General features: G+C 40.4%; 1 protein-coding gene across 7 annotated transcripts in view; it reads left to right on the plus strand.

Annotated features, from left to right (window-relative positions):
• DNAlig3 (DNA ligase 3) overlaps positions 1-22,228 on the plus strand; it is a 957,513-nt gene that overhangs the window by 813,884 nt on the left and 121,401 nt on the right. For all 7 annotated transcript variants that reach the window (XM_067142216.2, XM_067142215.2, XM_067142218.2 and 4 more), the window contains 2 exons: positions 12,187-12,310; positions 13,200-13,312. In XM_067142216.2, the coding sequence (XP_066998317.2) occupies positions 12,187-12,310; positions 13,200-13,312 (237 nt within the window). The remainder of the gene's footprint in view (positions 1-12,186; positions 12,311-13,199; positions 13,313-22,228) is intronic.

Here is a 22,228-nt window from a genome sequence, read left to right on the forward strand (position 1 = left end):
ATCTGTGCAACAAATCGTTACCCAGAAGTTAGGGAAGAGGAAAACATGTTCTCGTCTTGTGGCACATCACTTGACTGATGATAAGAAGCAGACATGTTTAGAGGCTTCAGAGGATTTTGTCGAAACGGCGGATGCGACACCAAATTTCTTGGACTGTATTGTCACTGAGGATGAAACCTGGTGTCTCAGGTAGGACTCTGAAACGAAATGGCAAAGCATGGAATAGCGTTCTCCAGGATCCCCTCGTTGGAAAAAAGTCAGAGCCGAAAAGTTACGAGGCGACTAGGGGATGATTGTATTAGAACCACGAAACTACTTGTGATTAGTACCACCACGCGGGGAACACCATGGGTTACTTTTACTTGATCGTAGTACCACTATGTTAGGTACCAAATAGGTTTGTGATTAGTAGCCACAGAGTGCGTTGCCGGCTTCTGTAGTACCTGTGATTAGTACCACTTTAGGAGCAACACCATGCTTCTGGCTTGCCCATGATTAGTACCCACTATATGAGGAGCGGCATGGGATGGTGCGGATCCCTATGATTCAAATCAAGTCAAATCAAATCAAAATCTCTTTATTTGCAAATGAGGTGTCTACCTCGGTGGCAAATGGTACACTAAAATACGTTACTGTCAAGCACTAGATATTAAATTAACAAGAGAAGAAAATTTTCCTATAATACAATATTATACGATTTACGCTAACAATTTTTTCTATTAAACACACAGCTCATCCTTAATAAATTTATTTATATTGTTTGCAAAATTCTACATATAATATCTCCTGTACTACTTACAAATTATAGTCAACTGATATACAGTATGTGGAATTACTTCAAATGTTACTATACAACTGGTGTAGGATTAAACTTTACATTGCATTTATTTACTCTTTTTTTTTAAACCCATTTTGGAACCTAAGTAGCATAACAACCTACTGCGTCTTAATCAGAGCCCCTTTTGCCACCACTTTTCAGAGTTCCTGAAGGGCCTTCACAGCTACCGTAGCGGTCCCAGGGCCCTCAAAGTCCCCACTGTACTTCACCCCTACAGGCAGTCCCCTACTTTGGCTGTCCAAACTCCTTAGACCAGGGGATGGAATTAATTTATTCACACACTTTCTTATTTACAATAACCTGCACTGGTCGAATGCCCTCTAACACTTCATTTATTTTCTCTGTTATTGTTTATTCTCTTCTTGAATATCTGTTCAGATTTTGGAAAAGGATCAAACACCACCCCTGGTAAACTGTTCCACTCCTTCGCACCCTTTCCAATGAATGTAAATTTACCCCAATCTCTTCTGCTAAAATTCCTTCTAATTTTATATTTGTGGTCTGTCCTGCCGATATAATTATTTTCCAACTCAAGCCTCTCACAGATATCTCCCCATGCTTCTTCTCTTGTATAGGCTCTATATAATCCTATAAGTCTAGTTTTCTCCCATCTCTTACTTAAAGTTTCCCACCCAAGTTCCTTTAACATTTCTGATACACTACTCTTTCTCCTGAAATCCCTTGTTACAAATCTTGCTGCTTTCCTCTGCACACTATCTATTTCTTTTATTAGGTATTCTTGGTGAGGATCCCAAACACTGTTTGCATATTCCAATAATGGACGAACCATATTTAAGTGACTTTTTTTCTTTTAATTCTTTATTGCATCCTTTAAGTAGCCTCATTATGACCTGTAACGATCTGTATGCTTTCCCAACAATGTCATCAACATGACCTTTCCAGTGCAAATTACTTTCAAATCTCACACCTAAGTATTTGCACTTGCCATCTTTTGGGATAACTACCTCATCCAAAGTATATTCAAATTCAGTTTTAAAGCTCCTGTTTGTAAAAGTTGTAACAGTTGATTTGCCTCCATTAACTTTCATATTATTTTCTTCAACCCATTGTTGGATACTTTCAAGGTCCCTTTGTAATTCTGAACAATCCTCAATGTTATTCATTTCCCTATAAACAATTATTGTAATTCTGAACAATCCTCAATGTTATTCATTTCCCTATAAACAATTATGTCATCTGCATACAATCTTATTTTTGATGTTATATTGTTCCCTAAATCATTTGCGTATATTAAGAAAAGTAATGGATGGATTATACTACCCTGTGGTTAGTACACGTATGTGATGAGCACCATAGTTTTGCGTTGCCTGTAAATGGCGCCTCAATGTGAGAAACACCATAGGTTTGCATTACATGTGCATATGACATTACCTGTGAGTGGTACCTTAATGTGTAGAATACCCTGAGTTTACACTACTTTTGATCAGTACCACAACATGACAAATACCATGGTTCTACTTTCCTAGCGATAAGTACCATTATGAGGGGCCAATGTCCTGGATTTTGGACCCCTTTAGACTACAGGCATCATCGATTCAGAATTGTGCTTTAGAAGCAGTCCCTTGGTCAGTAATGCTATTGTTTAACACTGGTTTGTGGGAATGTGGGGCATTATGGGTCGATCCACTGATTGTTTTAAATTCATATCCATCCATTCATTCTTCATCATGTTTTAATTCTCGTCAGTGGATGATTTTGGGCTCTTAAATTGTCATTACATTTCCTCTCATTTTGTACAATTGGGAGCCGATGATCTAGATGTTAGGCCCCTTTAAACAACAAGCATCATCATTATCATCATCATCATCATCATCATCATCTTCCCTCACATATCCCCAACCTGCCTGCATCTAGTGGCCAGAGAGAGGGCATAATCCTCTAGGTGGCCTGCCCCACCCCTTCAGGGTGGGGAATGAAAGCTTTGATAGATAGATAGATAGATAGATAGATAACCTCTACGGGAGTCGGTAGTTGCAGAGTGGGTCTCGGCCCATAAGTGGCCACAGTTGGTCCATAGCCCAACAGGTCTGCACACTGACTGGCCAAACGAGCAGAGGAGGGGTGGCCACAGTAGAGCTGTGTTTCTAAGCCTCTGCATTTGGAAGATGGTTCAGGGCTGGACCTCACGGCTGGCCCCAACCGGTGGCTGTCGTGAGAATGGTTTTCCATTCTCCTGCACTAAGGCGAATGCCTGGACATTTCCTAGTGTAGGTCACGGCCGCCAACCTCCTCACCTTCTCCGAGAATCTCCTGGCCTGAGAGGCAGCATCACCGCTACCCCACTTCAGCGGTGGAATGAAAAAGTTTTGGAGAGAGCGCGCGCCTCTCCGGCAACGATCTCGTCATGCTTCTTGTAACAGAATACAGTACTACTCTCAGTTAAGCAATTTCTAAAGTCCGGTGGAGCCATACGCCAGAATCCGGCAGGATAATTTATAGTTGTTTAAGAAAGTGTTTTGGTTAAGTTGTACTGAGCTGCTCACGAGGGGATTCACCCCAGGACTTTTCATATCTATTGATGTACTTAGATCTTCATGTCCAGGTTCGGCGATCTCCAGGGTTGCTGGGATCGTCCAAAGGCTAGCTTAAAGACACTCATCAGTGCTTTACAACCAGTTGGGTTTATAAACCCGAACCACACGTTAGTGTTTGTGCTCTGTGTTCATGATGTCACTCATCATCACCACCACCACCAGCACTACTTCAACCACCGCTACAGCATTTCTTTCACAATCCAGCAACATGTTCACCACTCCAGCCTATTACAGGGGTGTCTCCCGCCCCAGCACAAACTTTTCACCCACTCACCTCATGATACCTCGAGCGCCCAGGACTGCCACCATGGACACAGCCCATCTCCCTTGCTTGTCGTCCTATCACCAATCCCCACACTCTCCAGAGACCTTCAGTTGACATCCGTAAGCTTCCTTCCACTCGACCCTACCTCCGAATTCCCCATTCACCGAAATATTTTTAACACACTTTCCAGGTTCAACCTGCAACGACATGAGATTGCCGACACCCACTCCACTGCCAGCGGGGTGATAATAAAAGTCTACGGGGACGATGCCGCCCGCCGAATCACGCTCTCCATTAGAACTACGCACCCAGGTTCCTCCTCTCCCGTTAAACACCTCTCCTCCCCCCACCATCAGAACACTCCCCCAATCACAGTTTTTTTAGCTCTGTGTCATCCATGGCATTAACCCCGATATCTCCCGGGAAGCCTTCATCACCAAAATGAATGTGGAGGGCGTTCCGGCTAGAAACGCCAGTAGATCCACCTTTATGATGAGGATCCTACTCCCCACCAGCGGGGATGTCGATCGGGTCCTCAGCAGTGGAGTGTCTATCTACCATCACCATCACCGAGTGGAACTCTCACGTGCCGCAGTCCATCAGATGTGAACAATGCCTGGTCTACAACCAACACACTACCGCACACTGCACCACCGAATATCTGGCGTGTGGTCACTGCTCTGAGCCGCATCCCACCTTCCGTTGTCCCAATGTCAACACCCCCCTCCCCTGCCCATATCTAACACTTGCGGGGAATTCAATCCAAAGTACTCCCGCCAATGTAAATCCTGCCCTGTCTCTCCCGAGAATCGCCCTAACATGGTTTCTCCTATCCGTACCATTGATACCCCTACCGAACTATATGCTCCCTCTTCCCACCTCCAACATCAGAAGACATCATCTGCTTTATCACCATTTCCCTCCTCAGTATCCATCCATTCCACTGTCTTCTAGTCCTTGCTCAGCTCCAAGCACCCGCCAACTAGACCTTAAACATGCACTTCCAGGCAGCCCACTCTGGCCTCAACACCCACCTCGAAACATTAGTTTGACAATGGCCCTGGTCCCTTCCAGAAACCGGTCTCGTACACTCATCTCCATCATCTTCCTCAATATCCAATCGTTCCACTTCATGAGTCTCCACCTCCAAGCTCTCACCACCCAATACCCCTCACACGTCTCCTTCCTTAATGAAACCATGCTGCATCCCCATCAGTTTGCCCACCTCCCTGGCTTCACATTTTGCCGCACTGACCACCCCCATGACGTAGGCCATGGAGGCTCAGCTATCGCCACCTGCACATCCCTTCCTATTCATAACCTCACCCCTCCTCATCCCCTTTCCTTCCCGAATTCATCGCTGCAACCGTTTACTTCCGATACCTAATCGTTCACCTCACTGCCATATATCATCGGTCACCCATTCCCTTACCAAAGACTACATCACCTATCTCTTCGACACCTTCCCCCACTTCCTGCTCCTCGCTGACCTCAACCTCACCTACCGATCCTGCCGTGAACTCAATGACCTACAATCCCTTCTTAGTGATGGAGACTGTTCCCTCGTCCCCATCTCATTCCACACCTGCCCTGCCTCCAACACCATGCCGGATGCCATCATAGCCCACAACTCCCTCGTTCACCTCCTGAAGGTCCAACTCCTACCCTGGATCGTCAGCTATCACATTCCCGTCCTCCTCCAGATTTCCTCCACCAACAACCGCCTTACCTCTCCACCACCAATCCCCATCATTAACTTTTCAACAGCAGACTGGCCATCCTACTGTACTCATCCTTTCTGCTATTGCCTCTGGTTCTGATTCCAGTATCCCAACCACTTTTAGATTCCCCTCACAGCCCAGATTTCCACTACGCTTTGTCTGCCTACAGAAGCTCTCCCAGTCTTATCTCCGAGAATTCACATCATCCCATGACCCATATTTCCTTCCCCTTCACAATCGAACGCACTGATCCAACCACAACTACCTTGCCGCACATTCCCGCTGTTCCTGGCGCTTACCTGCACCACACTCAATTCTCCTCACACCTGTCCCTCTAATTACTGGCAAAAACCCAATAGTCTCCTAGGCTGTAAGTCCACACCCCTATACCTGATTCTCCATCATGGCATTGCTCCAGCCAACACCACAGAAATACTCTAGATCTTTGCCAAACACATTCACAACCGCTTCAACACATACCTTAATTCCAATTTCAACTACGTCGACTCACAACTCTACCTTACCTTAGCCTCCTCCCCGCCACTCACTCCCTCCACTTCCCATACCCTTTCCAATCACCCCCTAGACACGCCCATCACACCGTCCAAAATTCAATCCGTCCTCTCTGAATCCCGGAACACTGCCCCAGGACCCGAGAAAACCTGTTCCCTTCATATCCGTCAAGCCCCATTACCCCTTCTAACCATCCTGGCTACCCTCTATACCTTCCTCCTCAGAACTGGCTTTTATCCCACCTCCTAGAAAGACACCACCATGCTCCTCTTTCCAAAACCAGGAAAACCACTTTCCGCGCTTGACTCCTATCGCACCATCATCCTGATCACTGTCCTAGACAAAATCCTAGTCGGTCGTCTCCATCCCTCCCTCCAAAGTAACCATTTGTGCCCCTTTCCCAATTCGGTTTCCGTCCTGGAATCTCCACAACCGACCAACTCCTACGCCTTGTGCAGATCACTTCGAATAATTTCAACCATGCTCGTCCTACGCTCCTCATCACTTTTGACTTCCACCTTCCACTTTTGACTCCATCTGACACCGTGCACTTCTGTTCAAACTCTGATTCTTTGCAATCACAATTTCCTGCGTCCGGCTCATTTCATCCTACCTCTCAAATCAGACCCCCCAAATCTCCATCAACCACTAGCTCTTCTCACCCTTTCCCCTCACCCTAGGTGTTCCACAGGTTCTCGGCTCTTCCCCCCCTCCTTTTCATACTGTTTGTCACCGACATTCCCCAACCAGTTTGCCGTCCTTGCTTCTCTCTATTCCGTTCAGTCAATCAACTGCAAAGTTCAACCCTTCATATCCTGGTGTAACCGATGGCACGTCAAGCTTAATCCTACCAAGACACAAGCCATTCTCTTCCGTCGCTGTCGCAGCATGTCCAGCAGTACTCATGACTCCAACCAACTTCAAATCCTCATTCGCGACACCCCTATCTGAACCCAAACCATCTTTAAATACCTAGCCACCAGGCGAGTTGGCCCTGGGATTAGGGGCGTGTAGCTGTGAGCTTGCATCAGGGAGATAGTGGGTTCGAACCCCACTGTCGGCAGCCCTGAAGATGGTTTTGCATGGTTTCCCATTTTCACACCAGACAAATGCTGGTGCTGGACCTAATTAAGGCCACGGCTGCCTCCTTCCCACTCCTAGGCCTTTCCTATCCCATCGTCGTGATAAGACCTATCTGTGTAGGTGCGACGTTAAACAAATTGTAAAAAAAAAAAAAAAATTATAATAAATACCTAGCCACATGTTTCCACCAGCACCTCACCTTCTGCCATCATGTCCTTCGTCTCGAAATTAAGACTGCCACCCATGCCCACCTGGTACGTCGCTTGGCTGGCGCCCAGTAGGTTCTGAATTCCTCGCTCCTTATCCTCGCCTACAAGACCTTTTATTTGACGGTGTCATCTACAGCTTCACCGCCTGGGCAGCCATGGCCCATTCTCACCCCATTCTTTTCCGCCCCCTCCTTTCCATCGAACGTCGCACTGTCCGCCATGCCTTCCGTTCAACTACCACACTTAGGATCTTTATGACGTCTTCCCCTTCCCAAAACTAGATACCTACATCCTCATCCATTTCCAACAAGCAATCCAACGAGCCCTAGCCCGAGATCATCCCCTCGTGAACCAGCTCCTCTGTGGTCCACACCCTCCCTCCCCACACTTCATTCAAACCCCCCTATCACCTGTTTCGTTCCCTCCCCCCTACCCTAGACTGTGACAGGAACCCTAAAACCAATTCCTACCTGCCCCTACACATAGCACTCACTAGGCAGTTCACCTTCCATATCTTCACACTGTGTACTCAAATCATTCATTTCCTTCTCATTGCTGTATACATCTTATTACAAAAACATGACTGACTTCTTAAGATATGTTATTTCAGTACATATTGGAGAATAATTTAGAATATTTTAACTAGGGCTCGGAAGTTCATGCATTTGCATGTTTTTATTTAGGGGTTAAAAATATATGCTTATACATTATGTGCACAAATTATGGAATTTTCAGTCATTTGAACATGCTTTTATGGTGCATATAACTGCATATTTTTGTGATTTTGATAAATGTGTCATATTTTAATATTTTAGCACCTATACGGCATATTTTAATCAGTTTAAAGGTTTTTACAGTATTTTAATCAGCTTTTGTCATCTGGTTGATGTTGGCAGTAATGTTGCGCATGATGATGCAACTTGTCATTTGGTGAGGAGTTATGATGTCGTGCAGTTTCATCATCTACCCTCACGTTTTGTACTTAGCTGTCGACTGGCTGTCCATTGAGTCGTGTAACGGTATTGTGAACCGCTTGTGACCAAACTATATTTCACTTATAAAGTGTCCGTTAAAAAGTTCTTTAAATGACGAAAATAAGAGCAACTTCAAGTTGTAGATTAACTAATTTACAGAAGGAGTTTTCAGGTGACTTAATATCTACAGATAATAGGGCACTGTTCTGTGGAGCGTGTGAGAAAACTGTAGGGAGTGGGAAAAGTTTTCAAATAGTTCAACACATAAACACAGGAGAATTTAACTAGCAAACTTGGAAATAAAGAGCCTCTTCAAAAACAACTATTACTGTTTATTTTTTGCTAGGGGCTTTACGTCGCACCGACACAGATAGGTCTTATGGCGACGATGGGATAGGAAAGGCCTAGGAGTTGGAAGGAAGCGGCCGTGGCCATAATTAAGGTACAGCCCCAGCATTTGCCTGGTGTGAAAATGGGAAACCACGGAAAACCATCTTCAGGGCTGCCGATAGTGGGATTCGAACCTACTATCTCCCGGATGCAAGCTCACAGCCGCGCGCCTCTACGCGCACGGCCAACTCGCCCGGTATATTACTGTTTAGGAACTAGGATTAGTGTATTTTCTTACGACTTGTGCCAAGCATTTTTAGCTGCTGATATTCCCTTGTATAAAATGAATAACCCCACATTGAAACATTTTCTTGCCAAATACACTTGACAACATTTGCCTGAAGCGAGTACATTGTGTAAGACTTACGTAGAACGTTGTTACAATAACCTATTGTCAAATTTACAAATTGAATTAGCGGATCAGTTTGTGTGGTTGTCTATTGATGAAACCACTGATTCTGAGGGCCGATTTATTGCTAATGTAATTGTGGACGCCTTAAATAAGGAACAAAAGACGATACCATATCTTCTTAATGTGTGTGAATTGCCGGCCACTAACAATATATCTGTAACGCAGTGTGTGATGGGCTCAGGCCTTCTGGAATCAAATATGACCAGCTACTCTTATTTGTTACCGATGCAGGTATGTATATGGTAAAATCAGGACAAACACTGAATGGCATTTTAATTCATATAACTTGTTTGGCACATGCTCTTAATTGCATTGCTGAGACAATACACAATTCTTTCCCATTGGTAGATCGATTTGTGGCCTGTTGAATTATTTTTTTGTTAAATCTCCTTCAAGAGTCAAGTTGTTCAGATCAACAGCACCCAGTATCGCACTTCCTCTTGCGCCAGTGTGAACACGATGGGGAACATGGCTGGATGCAGCTTTGTATTATGCTCAGCACATAGAAGTATTCGAGGAGGTTGTTAATTCATGAAGCTGCGTCAATACAAACAAAATATTCTGTCGGGCATTGAGTTGTTTTTATAAATGCCCATTTTTCTTTTTTATGCCAACTGCCATAATGTCACTGGAAGCTGTTAGGTCTCCCTTAAAGGAAATACTGTTTTTGAAAAAACGATATCCAATCTAAATTCTGTTCCTGGTAGTGTAGGACAAAAAGGGAAAGGAAAACAAATTATGTAACTTAAAAAAATCCTGGTTATAAACAGTTGTGCGATATTCAAGACATTCAACAAATTATTAAACATATTAATTTAAAACACCTCCTAGTCGATACTTTATTTCTTGCCTTTTGTCAGAATTATACAAACATTATCATATACATGACATGTTTTGACCTGGTGATCTTCAGCTGTCTTTAAAATAACTTAGATGAACAGTTTGATTAGTACGTACAATAAAATCTTAAATTACTTTCCTATGGGAACTTGTAACTATTGCTTAAAGCGCTTGAAATTTGGGAGGGAGGAAGGGGGAGAATAAGTGGTGGGGATTTTAGTAATGCGCTGTGTAAAAAGGTACTTAAATTACAATTTGCGTCTACGGTAATATTTTTTAAAAAATCATATTTGCTAATTGAACATATTTAAAAAATCTTAAAACATCTGTAATTGAGCACTTTTTGTAAAAACACTAGGTGGCTTGATCTTGTTTATGTTAAAATCAATGTGTATAACAGTCTTCAAGTTTCTTACTGATTGTCTGTTGTGTTGATTATCTTCCTTTAAAGTTGGTTTTTACTTTTAGTACCAGGTTGTTTGGAACTGTTAATATACATGGTCCTATGGTGACTTCTCTATTAGGTTGCGTCAAATAGCGGTCTTCAGATTTGGGCAGCTTGCCTCACGATCTTTCTGGAATGGTGTCCAAGATGCATGGCTAGTCCGTACCGTGGAGGCCACTGCGTAGGCTACTTGGAGCCACCGGCAGTGCCAATGCATTATGAGAGACTTTATCTCATTACCAAAAATTGATGCCTGCTTGGCCATCAGATGATGCACTATCCATGCATCTTGGTAGGTGTGCTAGGTACCAACTGATGAGCCCAGCCTAGCACACGGGGGCGAAATGCTGGCAACCAGGTATGAGTTCGCTGGAAAATTTATAATGTCCAATAACGGACCATTTATATTGGTATTATAAATTTACTCATTCGGGACAAATATTTCAGTTTCCCAATGGGAATCAACATCTATATCATCTGATGGCCAAGCAGGCATCAATTTTTGGTAATGAGACAAAGTCTCTCATAGTGCATTGGCACTGCCGGTGGCTCCAAGTAGCCCACGCAGTGGCCTCCACGGTATGCACTAGCCATGCGTCTTGGTAGGTGTGCTAGGTACCATCTGATGAACTCAGCCTAGTACACGGGGGCAAAACGCTGGCAACCAGGAATGAGTTAGGTGGAAAATTTATAATGTCCAATAACGGACCATTTATATTGGTATTATTAAGGGGTATGTTCTGAGCTGTCAGTGGAGAGATGGCGTGGAATGACATCAGTAGACATATGTTTGAGTGATGTCTTTAAAAGTAGGAAAGATCACAATATGATGATAAAGTTGGAATTCAAGAGGACAAATTGGGGCAAATATTTGTTTATAGGGAGGGGAGTTAGGGATTTGAATAATTTACCAAGGGAGAGGTTCAATAAATTTCCAATTTCTTTGCGATCATTTAAGAAAAGGCTAGGAAAACAACAGATAGGGAATCTGCCACCTGGGCAATTGCCCTAAATGCAGATCAGGATTGATTGATTGATTGATTGATTGATTGATTGATTGATTGATTGATTGATTGATTGATTGATTGATTGATTGATCCTCCAAGGAATAAATGTAAGTTTATTATTATCAATACTAACCTGACTTGGCTATTGCCATTAATTTCATTTTAATAGTGCATATTTATTGGCATATTTTCAAGTTTTTAAGAGCATATTTGCAGGGATATTTCTTAGTTTTTACGGGGCATGAACTTCCAAGCCTTAATTATAACCCTAATCAAGTTACTAACTTATTCTTGTTTATTTTCTGTTAATGTACTATTAAATAATATTGTACATGTTAATATATCTATTAATAAGAATGTTTATGTATTATAAATCATATTATTATTATTATTATTATTATTATTATTATTATTATTATTATTATTATTATTATTATTATTATTATTATTGATTAGTCTGCACATATATTAACAAAACAAAAATACAAATGTTATGTGTTACTCTATTATTATGCACTTGTTTAAGAAAATTAAAAACCACATATAAAAATATAAAAACAGAAAAAGAAATATTCCCTTCTGCACCTCCCTCTTTGTCACTTCATTTTCCCCTCCTACTAATGCCACCACTACTTCCCCAACCTGCCGAAACTCCCGGCCAGGGTGAAGGCGTTACCTTCTAGGTGGCCAGCCTACCCTACCCCATCAGGGTGGGCAATGAAAACTTTAGTAGCAGTAGTAGCCTCCATGGTATGCACTAGCTATGCGTCTTGGTAGGTGTCCTATTTACCAACTGATGAGCCCAACTTAGCATACTGGGGCAAAACACTGGCTGTCAGGAATGAGTTAGCTTTGAAATTTATAATGTCCAATAACAGACCTACTATATTGGTATTATAAATTTACTCTAATATGTACCATTTTAATATTTCAGAGTCAGTATGAACCAGGTAAGCGGCACTGGCTGAAAATAAAAAAAGATTACCTGTTTGGTGGAGCAATGGCTGACACTGCTGACCTTGTGGTACTCGGGGCCTGGTTTGGGACTGGTCAGAAAGGTAAGTGTTCATTTCATGAAGATTAAGTAACTTTTGCAAGAACATTTCAAACAACTCAACACTCATTCAGCAACACGCCGGTCTCTACAGAAGAAGTAATGGAAAGGAACAAAGTCACGTGTAGTCTGCGTAAAATAGGAAGCTATGTCTGTTCTTTTTATGAGGTAAAATTATTTTGGTCTGGCGTTGAACAACAGGCCCACTTGGAAATTACCACATGTGTGAACTTTCGTCTTAATTGGACGTGAAAATTAAATAGTATTGAAGGATTAGGAGGATTAAAATAGTTTCGTACAATTTTGTTAAAGTTGAACCGTCAATACAGATTCAACAATGATATTCGTAGTGTATAATAAGGAGTAGTGTTACGAAAATATTGCAAACTTTGGGCTGGGAAGACTTGAGAGTAAGGAGACGAGATGCTCGACTATGTGGTATGTTTGGAGATAGCGTGGAATGACATGCTTGAGTGGAGATTTGAATGGTAGAAAGGATGATAACATGAAGCTAAAGTTGCAAGTCAAGAGGACAAATTAGAGCAAATATTCATTAATAGGATGTGGCATAAGGGATTGGAATATGTTATCACAAGAAAAAATTTTGAAGTTTATTGAAACCATTTAAGAAAAAGCTGGGTAAATAATTGATAGGGAATCTGCCACCTAAATGCAGATCATCAATGACTGATTGATTGATTGATTGATTGATTGATTGATTGATTGATTGATTGATTGATTGATTGATTGATTGATTGATTGATTGATTGATTGATTGATTGATTGATTGATTGATTGATTGAAGAACTAACATGAAAACTAAGAAAATGACATGTTATTTACAGTATACCTCCATTTTTCATGTTTTTACATGTGCACATTTATTTTCGTAGGTGGCATGATGTCTGTTTTTCTAATGGGGTGTTGGGATCCTGTTCAGAAAAAGTGGTGCACTGTTACCAAAGTGCACACAGGCCATGATGATAAGACTCTTGAACGTTTGCAGGTAAGTTTCATTTGCAGTACTATTCTGGTCATAATTTGGCTCATGGTGACAACAGCAATAATAATAGTGCCAAGCAATTTGGCTATGCGTTCAGGGTCGTGTAGCTGTGAGCTTGCATTCAGGAGATGGTAGGTTCGAATCCCACCGTCGGCAGCCCAAAGATGGTTTTCCATTTTCACACTCGGCAAATACTGGAGCTGTACCTTGATTAAGGCGACAGCCACTAACTGTCCCTGTGTCGCTGAAAACCTTCGATGTGTTAATGTGATGTTAAAATTCTACCAATTGTCCAATTTACCACACATGCACAGGCCTATCCTGTGTACTAAATTTAAAATTAAAATAAGCCTAACTTTAAATTATTGTCTGAATTTAGCCTGCCAGGTGAACATTTATGATGACCAGATTGAAATGTATGTTGATTGAAATCCATATGCCATCTATCAACTGTAGCACTTCCACATGTTTAATTTTGGTATTGGCCTTATTTAACTCCTTCATTTTCATTTTCATTTCATCATGTGATAATGTAGGAAACAGGCTCGTGAGAAGAGCACCCACCAATCACAATGCTATGACAAGAGGCTCAGTCACACTCTTGACTTCTGAGGCATATGCGTAATTTGATCATTTTGACTCGGGAAGCAGGACCTCTCTTTTGAGAACATTTGCTACAGGAAAATTATTGATAATATTCTAGTTAATCACTCTAATTTAATAAGCAAACCTCTGTAAAGTAAAGAATATTCACACAGAATTTAAAAGTAGACCTAATTCAAACATATTTGTTACTTGGCCTGTTTTTATTTGTAAAAGTAAAAATCAAGCAGACAACATGCACATAAATAAAACTTTTATTTATTGCACATAATAGGATCACATCATGTTTTTACTCAAAATTAAGTCCTTTCTTTGATTTGAATTAAAGTCATTACTTTTGAAATGATTGTATCAGAACTCCCCTATGCGAATGTCTCTGAATTCATTGGAACTGTAAAGAAACAAATAGAAAATTTCAAAAATGAGAGTGAACACACTTTCAAAATACTTCTCTACAAAAGTGCCGGCTCCTTCTTGGATATATTTATTTTTTGATTCTTCCATTTTGTTAACAAAAAAAAATTTCAGCTCAGGCAGAAGTCTCTTGTCCAAAGTGTAAAATTTACAAACCTGTTTTACACTGGCCACATATATGTAGCTTCCATTTAGAACTTGACTTAAATAGTTGAGAATATCCAAGTTACTTCCTTGAAGCTGGTCTCTATCTCTTGCTTAAGTATGTCAATTACAGAAGACAGCATTGTAGCTTTGTCTCAAATGGAGCTTTACATCCAACACCAATTTTCACCAGATTGTTGCTTTTTCTTTGCAACTCTGCTGCTCTAAATCAACATTTCTCTGCTACCTCCATACAGTGATTGAACCATGTTAAATAAAAAATCCTTCAGTTCTAAACAATTGTAAAACATCAAGTGTCCTGCTCTTCATTGATTTTCAAATTTCATAGGTCACACTGCTGGACTCTAGGCTTGATAATCAGTCATATTGCATAAGAACTCTTCTAAGTAAAAGCAAATTAAATAAAAAGTTTAAATCCTCCAGGGCTTTGGCTTGTCTGCCATGGCATAGACATGGAATTGGAATTCAAGATATAACTGGATGAAAAAATATTTTCACTTTCGTGCTGTTATGCTCTCTGCGCTTCGCCTTTCATTTCTCTCAACTTCCATTTACCTTCTTTAATATCTCGAAAATTTCCCTCAACACTTTCTCGGGGTTTGATGTTAAAAATTAATTTGGACTTTCAGGAAACATACAAGCTCATGAAAAATATAGGTCATCGCTTTGGAATTAAAGATATAACTGGATGACAAAACGTAGGTCTACATGCTCATTTTCATGGAAAATATATTTCATAGCAGTGATAATGTATTTTTATCATCTTAGGCAAAGCAGTTATATCCGTAAATTTACATGTTCATATTTGCGTAAAGACTGCGTGCACCTTGCGGAGTGATACGAAATGTTTGTTTTGCCTACGTTACTCTTTCGATGGAAGGAATTTTAGTTCATTTCATTTATTTTCAAAATGAGCCTTCCTAAAATGAGGGTGCAGGCATTATTCGACGGCGGAGATTACTCGGGTAAATACGGTATTACATACCTACAGTGGAACCTCAATATCTCAAATCACCTCGGGAGCTAAATTTTATTTTGAGTTATTGAGATTTTGAGATATAGAGAACATTGTTCTTGAGCATGTATAACACATAATTGAATCATATGTATAATGGTAATCCCAAAAATAAGGTCTCCTATTTTTTTTATAAATACAGAACTCTGTTCATGTGGTTGTTGGTCACAATATTGTGAAGAGTGTTTCCCATGCTCGCATATAAACTTGCGCCCGCTTCGCTGAGGCACTCAGTCTTGGCTTGGCAGCCGTTGAGAATGGAGCTCCCGTTGGATGTTACCGCCAAGTGCATGGATGTCAAAAATGTTCGTAAGTATTGTAGAGAGTTTGCAGCCGGTCGGACTGAAATTGACGACGAACAAAGGAGCGGGAGACCGTCAATTTCCATCAAGGCAGTCGTAAAGGTTGAGCAAATCGTGCGTGAAGATCGGCGGATCGCCCTGGATGATCTCTGCACTTTGGTTCCTGAGGTTTCCCGAAGCGCCGCTCACAACTTCCTGAACAGCATGGCGGCGAGCTGGTATGACATGGGCATACAAAAACTGTCGCCGCATCTACAAAAATGCATCGACCAAAGTGGTGATTATGTAGAAAAATATTCAACCTGTAACATGATGTAAACCATTGTAGAAATAAACAGGTCTATGTATTTATAATAAAGTAAGAGACCTTATTTTTGGGATTACCTTCGTATGTACGGGCTTATACTGAATACATTATTTTTAACAGTATTTAAAATTAGCCTGTACAAACCACCTCTATTTTACGGCATCACTTTAATTATAACACTTACTATAGTAACTTTTTAGAAGATACGATACAGTACATACAGTCGTGAAACAAGAAGCATACCTCTGTTAACACCCTTGGAAAAAGTCTGTTACTCTCTTCTGTTTGTTACTGTTAATCTTTCTTCCCTTCACGTTGAAACTTCTTGTCAGTACCACGCAGCCGAGATTCGTAAATGGAGCTTGTCGTCCGTGACTTCGGGGGTTGCTTTTGTATCTGACCGGTAATTAATTCACACCTGAGAAACAGCAAGGCTTCACCGATTTTCCGATCCCTAGAAATTTTAGTTTTTTGGTTCCCATAATATTAGCTCCCAGCATCACTTTACTTGTTAACTGTACCTCACAAACCACAAATGCTGTATTGCACAATTAATGTTATGGAGTTACAGAGTATTTCTTGCTTCAAGGGATGAAATGCTTGCTTCGAGAAAACAAGAAATTTGTTTAACCAAATTTCGAGTAATGGAGAAATAAATCCATGTGAAGAATAGGACAGACAGGTGGGAAATTTAATTTACATCGATTCCCCGTCAGGAAGTTGTAAAATTTAAGAAACGAGATTTCCACTTCCAGAGGTGCACTCAGCCTACACCAAAAATGAGTATCAGGTTAATTCCTGGGGGCAAAGGCGGCCGGGCGTAGAGCTAACCACTCTCCCCGTCAAGTGCCGAGTTTATGGATAGTGGAAGCCTTTACCTTCCACCCATCCAAGGGCCTTCATAGCCTGTACGGAGATGACTTTGACTTTGCTCGAGATCCTGAAAATTTGAGTAATAGAGGTTCGAGATATCGAGGTTTGACTGTATTTATTTACAGTTGAAATTAACAGTGTTAGTCAAGTCTGAAAAATGTTTCTACATAAATGTAACATTTGACTTAAAATGATGTAATAAACATTAACACTAACTGGCACATATTAAACCTAAGAAAATAAATATGGCAGAGGGTTTGCTTACATTTTGCTATTTAAAATATTGGAGAATGCAGCAAAACAAACAGCCATTAAATATAACTAACTACAGGAGATTCACGAGACAAACCACTACACTGTAATATAACCAAACAGTGTCTCCACTGCTCGGCAGATACATGTACGGTAGATAATCTGAACACCTGCAGTCCGTGGCATTCAGTGCACACCTGTCAGCATTTTTTCAGGACTTATTATGGACATTTTAATTAGAATTGAGGGAGTAGACAAACTAAAAAGTAACAGAAATAATGTCTATCGCCATTATATAGATAGCAACGAACATTTTATTTTATTAACCTTTCAGGTCTGTTCAACGTACCACAAACGGCCGGTGTAGGCTTCTCATGTAACACTGCTACTTCGCGGGATTTGTTTTCACCTTATGAGTTGAGAAGTTACATGCCATCTCTGTTTCATAATTACAACTAATACGAAATTGATTGATATCTGTTGCTTTTGAATCATATCGATAAGGGATAGAACATCAGATTTAGTTTCAAGGTATTTGCTTTAAAAGGTATCACGTCCTTCCCTGCCATCTTGAGAATATTTTGTGAACTATATCTAACTTGAAAATTCTTGCCATTTATGAAGGGGAAGCACCGAAAGCAAATACTGCGCAGGCTAGCGGCTACTCAGTCGCAGAGGAACGGCTGGGCCGTCTCATTCTCTTACGGGTGCGGAGATTATTGGTTTGATAGATGACAGTAGTGGAAGTTATATATCGGGAAGCGATATTTTTGGTAGTGATACGAGCAGTGACTATGCACAGCAAGAAGTTGCTGGAGAAGTGGCAGACAGCGTAGATGAAGAAGAAATAGCTTCAGTCATAATAATTTCGTCCGCTGTTCAGTGGTTGTGGCGAGACGTAGATGTCGTTACGAGCACTCAAAAGATCCCCTTCACGGGTGTGCCAGGTACAAGAAAACATTTCGCATCTATTTTAGAAGTTTTTGCTATTTTTCGACGACAAAGTGATTGACCTAATTGTTCAAGAAACAAATAGGTATGCGGCAGAGTGTATACTTGGCGCGACCTTGAAACCTAGGTCGTGTGCCCGGAAGTAGAAGCCAGTGACATGGGAAGAAATTTATGTGTTCTTGGGGCATGTAATGTCTATGGGGACAGAAACCCACCCTGAGGAGCTGTTTCACCAAGCTTGGATGTTTAGAAATCCCTACATTCCCTCAAACAATGCCAATTCATCTTGCAATATTACATTTTTTGATAATTCTACACGGGATACGTACATGGGACCTAAAAATCTTTTTCAAAATTCAGCATTTCCTGAAAATTATGAATGGAAATTTTCAGACGGCCTACATCCCGACCGAAAATACTTCTGTGGGTGAGTCCCTTACACTCTGGGAAGCCAGACTTGGAATAAAAATTCATATTCCCTTTTATATTTTTGTAAATATTGAGCTATAGTGAATATTGTTTTTGAGCATGTGTAACAGATAATTGAATTATATGGAATCATATGTACGAGGGTAATCCCAAAAATAAGGTCTCCTATATTTTTATAAATACAGAACTCTGTTTGTGTGGCTTTTGGTCACAATATTGTGAAGAGTGTTTCCCACGCTCGCATATAAACATTCCCACACCTCGCTGAGGCACTCAGTCTTGGCTTGGCAGCCACTGGGAATGGAGCTCACGTTGGATATTAACGCCAAGTGCATGGATTTTTGTAAATATTGCATGTGATTATGGACAACCCTGAACAGCAGCCTCACATATATTGCTCAGAAACATTGGACTTGATCTCGGTATGTAGTCCTAAAATTTTCATTACATTATATTTCGTAAATGTAACATTATGAATTCTTTAACTTGATGGTGTCTACACCTCTGCTGACAAGGGAACTGTCCATACTGTCATATCGAAATCGACAATGAAATTTTGCAGAGACCAACCATGAGGAGGCACATAAAATAGCGATATACAAAAATTTAGCTATCATTTCGAACTGGAAGGTTTCGAATTCTTGATACAAAATCTGTGTAACAACGCAGCTTACTGGACAACACTTGCTTCTTGCTGGCTCGCGCGGCGCACAGCGGAGTGGAGTTGCAGTTGTGCTAGAGAGAGAACGAACTGGCAAGCTGCCACACGCCAAAGTCACTTTATTGTTATGGACCGAATGTGAAACATAAATGAGGTGCATTAATTGCATGATAAAAAAATAAATATTTTTGGCACCATGGACAACAAATACGCACTTTGAGGCCACATTGTTCTTCAAAGTTTTCTGTACTTGTTAGAAGGCAATATTTCACAGGCACTTTGAACTCGGGAGGTCTCTCCATTGTACAATTGGTTGCGAACCACGAATATTTAGTCATGTCCTTGAACTGTGGGGAGGAAAATTGAAAATGAATGAAGGGACTGTATTTTCAGTATGCCGTTTCTCTGATAAACATCAAACTGAAAACCTTCACAAGTCAGCACAATGTCTGTTAAGCAGCAATACAAAGCCTTGCAAGTAATCAGCTTCATTTTCCGTATCAAATTCTAATCACAGAGAGGTACAATAATTGAAAATCTTCCACCTTTTCGATACTTTTTATTTGCTTTTTAGCAAATTGTTAATTATAAACAGTACATGCTTCGTTCTCACTTGAGAACATCTTCAGCTGTTGTTAAGCTTAGGTGAATCGCTAAGTTTCTGAATACATTATTTTCAGGTACATTGTTCCTCTTAAAGACTATTTGAATATAAATTAAATTAAAATGATGTTGTTAAAACAATGTGAGGGTTAATGGGTTGATGAAATGAGACAGGATGAATACACAGTTAGCCTGCTTAAAAACTATATCTATTCATTAGAATAGTTGTTAAAAGTTTCAACTCTGTTACACTAAAAATATCTATTTGTCTTCCAGTTAAAAGGTTTTTTGAAAAATGAACGGCTTCTTGACACTGTTCTTATTACTGCTGAATGCTCATTTCATTCACTCCTTCCAGGTAGGCTGTTATTTATTTTGAGCTTGCTTAATGTGCCCTAAATTGAGTCTAATGCGGAACTTTGAAGCTGATTGCCGGTCATTTTTTGAGAAGGGAGCTTCGTCTCAATTTCTGTAATGAAATGAGGAAAATAGGAATAAGGAAGATAAATATGCCAAGTTCATGTTCAATAACCCCAACTTATATACAGTAACGAATTTGTTTAGAAAATATAACTATAAGATCACGTATTCAACCAGCAATAATACAAAGCAAAAATTCTTTAATTACAATAGTGTCAATTTCCTAGGAAAAAACAAACATTTAGAATCAGGAGTTTACAAATTGAAGTGTCATCAATGTGAAAAAACTTATGTCGGGCATACAGGGCGCAGTTTTACTGTAAGATACCTAGAGCATGTCAGTGCTGAAAGACATTTAAAAAATTCCGTGATGGGCCAACATATGAGTACAACCGGACATCAGTTCACAACTATAGAGCAGGATTTAACTATATTATGAAAAATAAACAAAGGAGCTCTTCTAAATACATTAGAAAATATATATATTTATTTAGAACAAAAATGTAATCAGGACAATAACCTGAATGGTACAATTGACAATAGAAACCCTATATTCGAAGGGATATTATCAAGTCTTTAAACTTTAGGCAAAAGAAACAACACAGACCATAAAATGATAAATAAGAACGAGCCTCCGCCATTTTGTACATCCACTCTCCCCACCCCTTCTAAAGCCGAAGCCGTGACAGTAAGCGATATGCCTCCTCCCCTCTCCGCAGCCTTGTCTCCCCGAAAGGAGGAGCAAACAGCGGAACACACACACCATTATTATACTAGACGTAAAGCAGCTTCAAACGTTCCCCCTCCAGGGTCACCGTAGAATTGGAGTCTAACAACAGTAAGGAATGGAACCATTTTATACATTAAGTTATTATGTGAAGACACATGCTTTCATTACAAACAAATTCCTATTTTCCTCATTTCATTACAGAAATTGAGACGAAGCTCCCTTCTCAAAAAATGACCGGCAATCAGCTTCAAAGTTCCGCATTAGACTTAATTTAGGGCACATTAAGCAAGCTCAAAATAAATAACAGCCTACCTGGAAGGAGTGAATGAAATGAGCATTCAGCAGTAATAAGAACAGTGTCAAGAAGCCATTCATTTTTCAAAAAACCTTTTAACTGGAAGACAAATAGATATTTTTAGTGTGACAGAGTTGAAACTTTTAACAACTATTCTAATGAATAGATATAGTTTTTAAGCAGGCTAACTGTGTATTCATCCTGTCTCATTTCATCAACCCATTAACCCTCACATTGTTTTAACATCATTTTAATTTCATTTATATTCAAATAGTCTTTAAGAGGAACAATGTACCTGAAAATAATGTATTCAGAAACTTAGCGATTCACCTAAGCTTAACAACAGCTGAAGATATTCTCAAGTGAGAACGAAACATGTACTGTTTATAATTAATAATTTGCTAAAAAGCAAATAAAAAGTTTCAAAAAGGTGGAAGATTTTCAATTATTGTATCTCTCTGTGAATACAAAGTCTTCCACTGCTGGAAGAAAAACTTGTCCAAGGGCTGTATTTTCCGTGTAGTGCCCGGAGGAATCTGGAGAATTTCTATACTGTTGCCCGGAGGAATGTCTCCAAGACAGCTCTTATCACTATAAGTAGTCCAGGAATCCAGCAGTAGCAAGCACTTCTCTTCTGCAAATGGGAAGAAAGATTCTGTAAACCAATACTTTAATATCTTTTTTCCCCATTTTCCCCGATTTTGTGGCTGTTACAATTATATTTCTGGCATGAAACATTTCTTTGGAAACTCTCGGACCCAAAGTTCCAGTTGCCTCCTGTAGTACAATGAATAATTTCAGGAAAAGAGTACTGACCCTACTAATTGTAGGCATAATTGTATACGAATGGGTGAATGCAGTAACTGATTGAGCAACTGTTTCTGTATGTTTCTCACCAA

The sequence above is a fragment of the Anabrus simplex genome, chromosome 2 (assembly GCF_040414725.1).
Source record: "Anabrus simplex isolate iqAnaSimp1 chromosome 2, ASM4041472v1, whole genome shotgun sequence".
Taxonomy (NCBI): domain Eukaryota; kingdom Metazoa; phylum Arthropoda; class Insecta; order Orthoptera; family Tettigoniidae; genus Anabrus; species Anabrus simplex.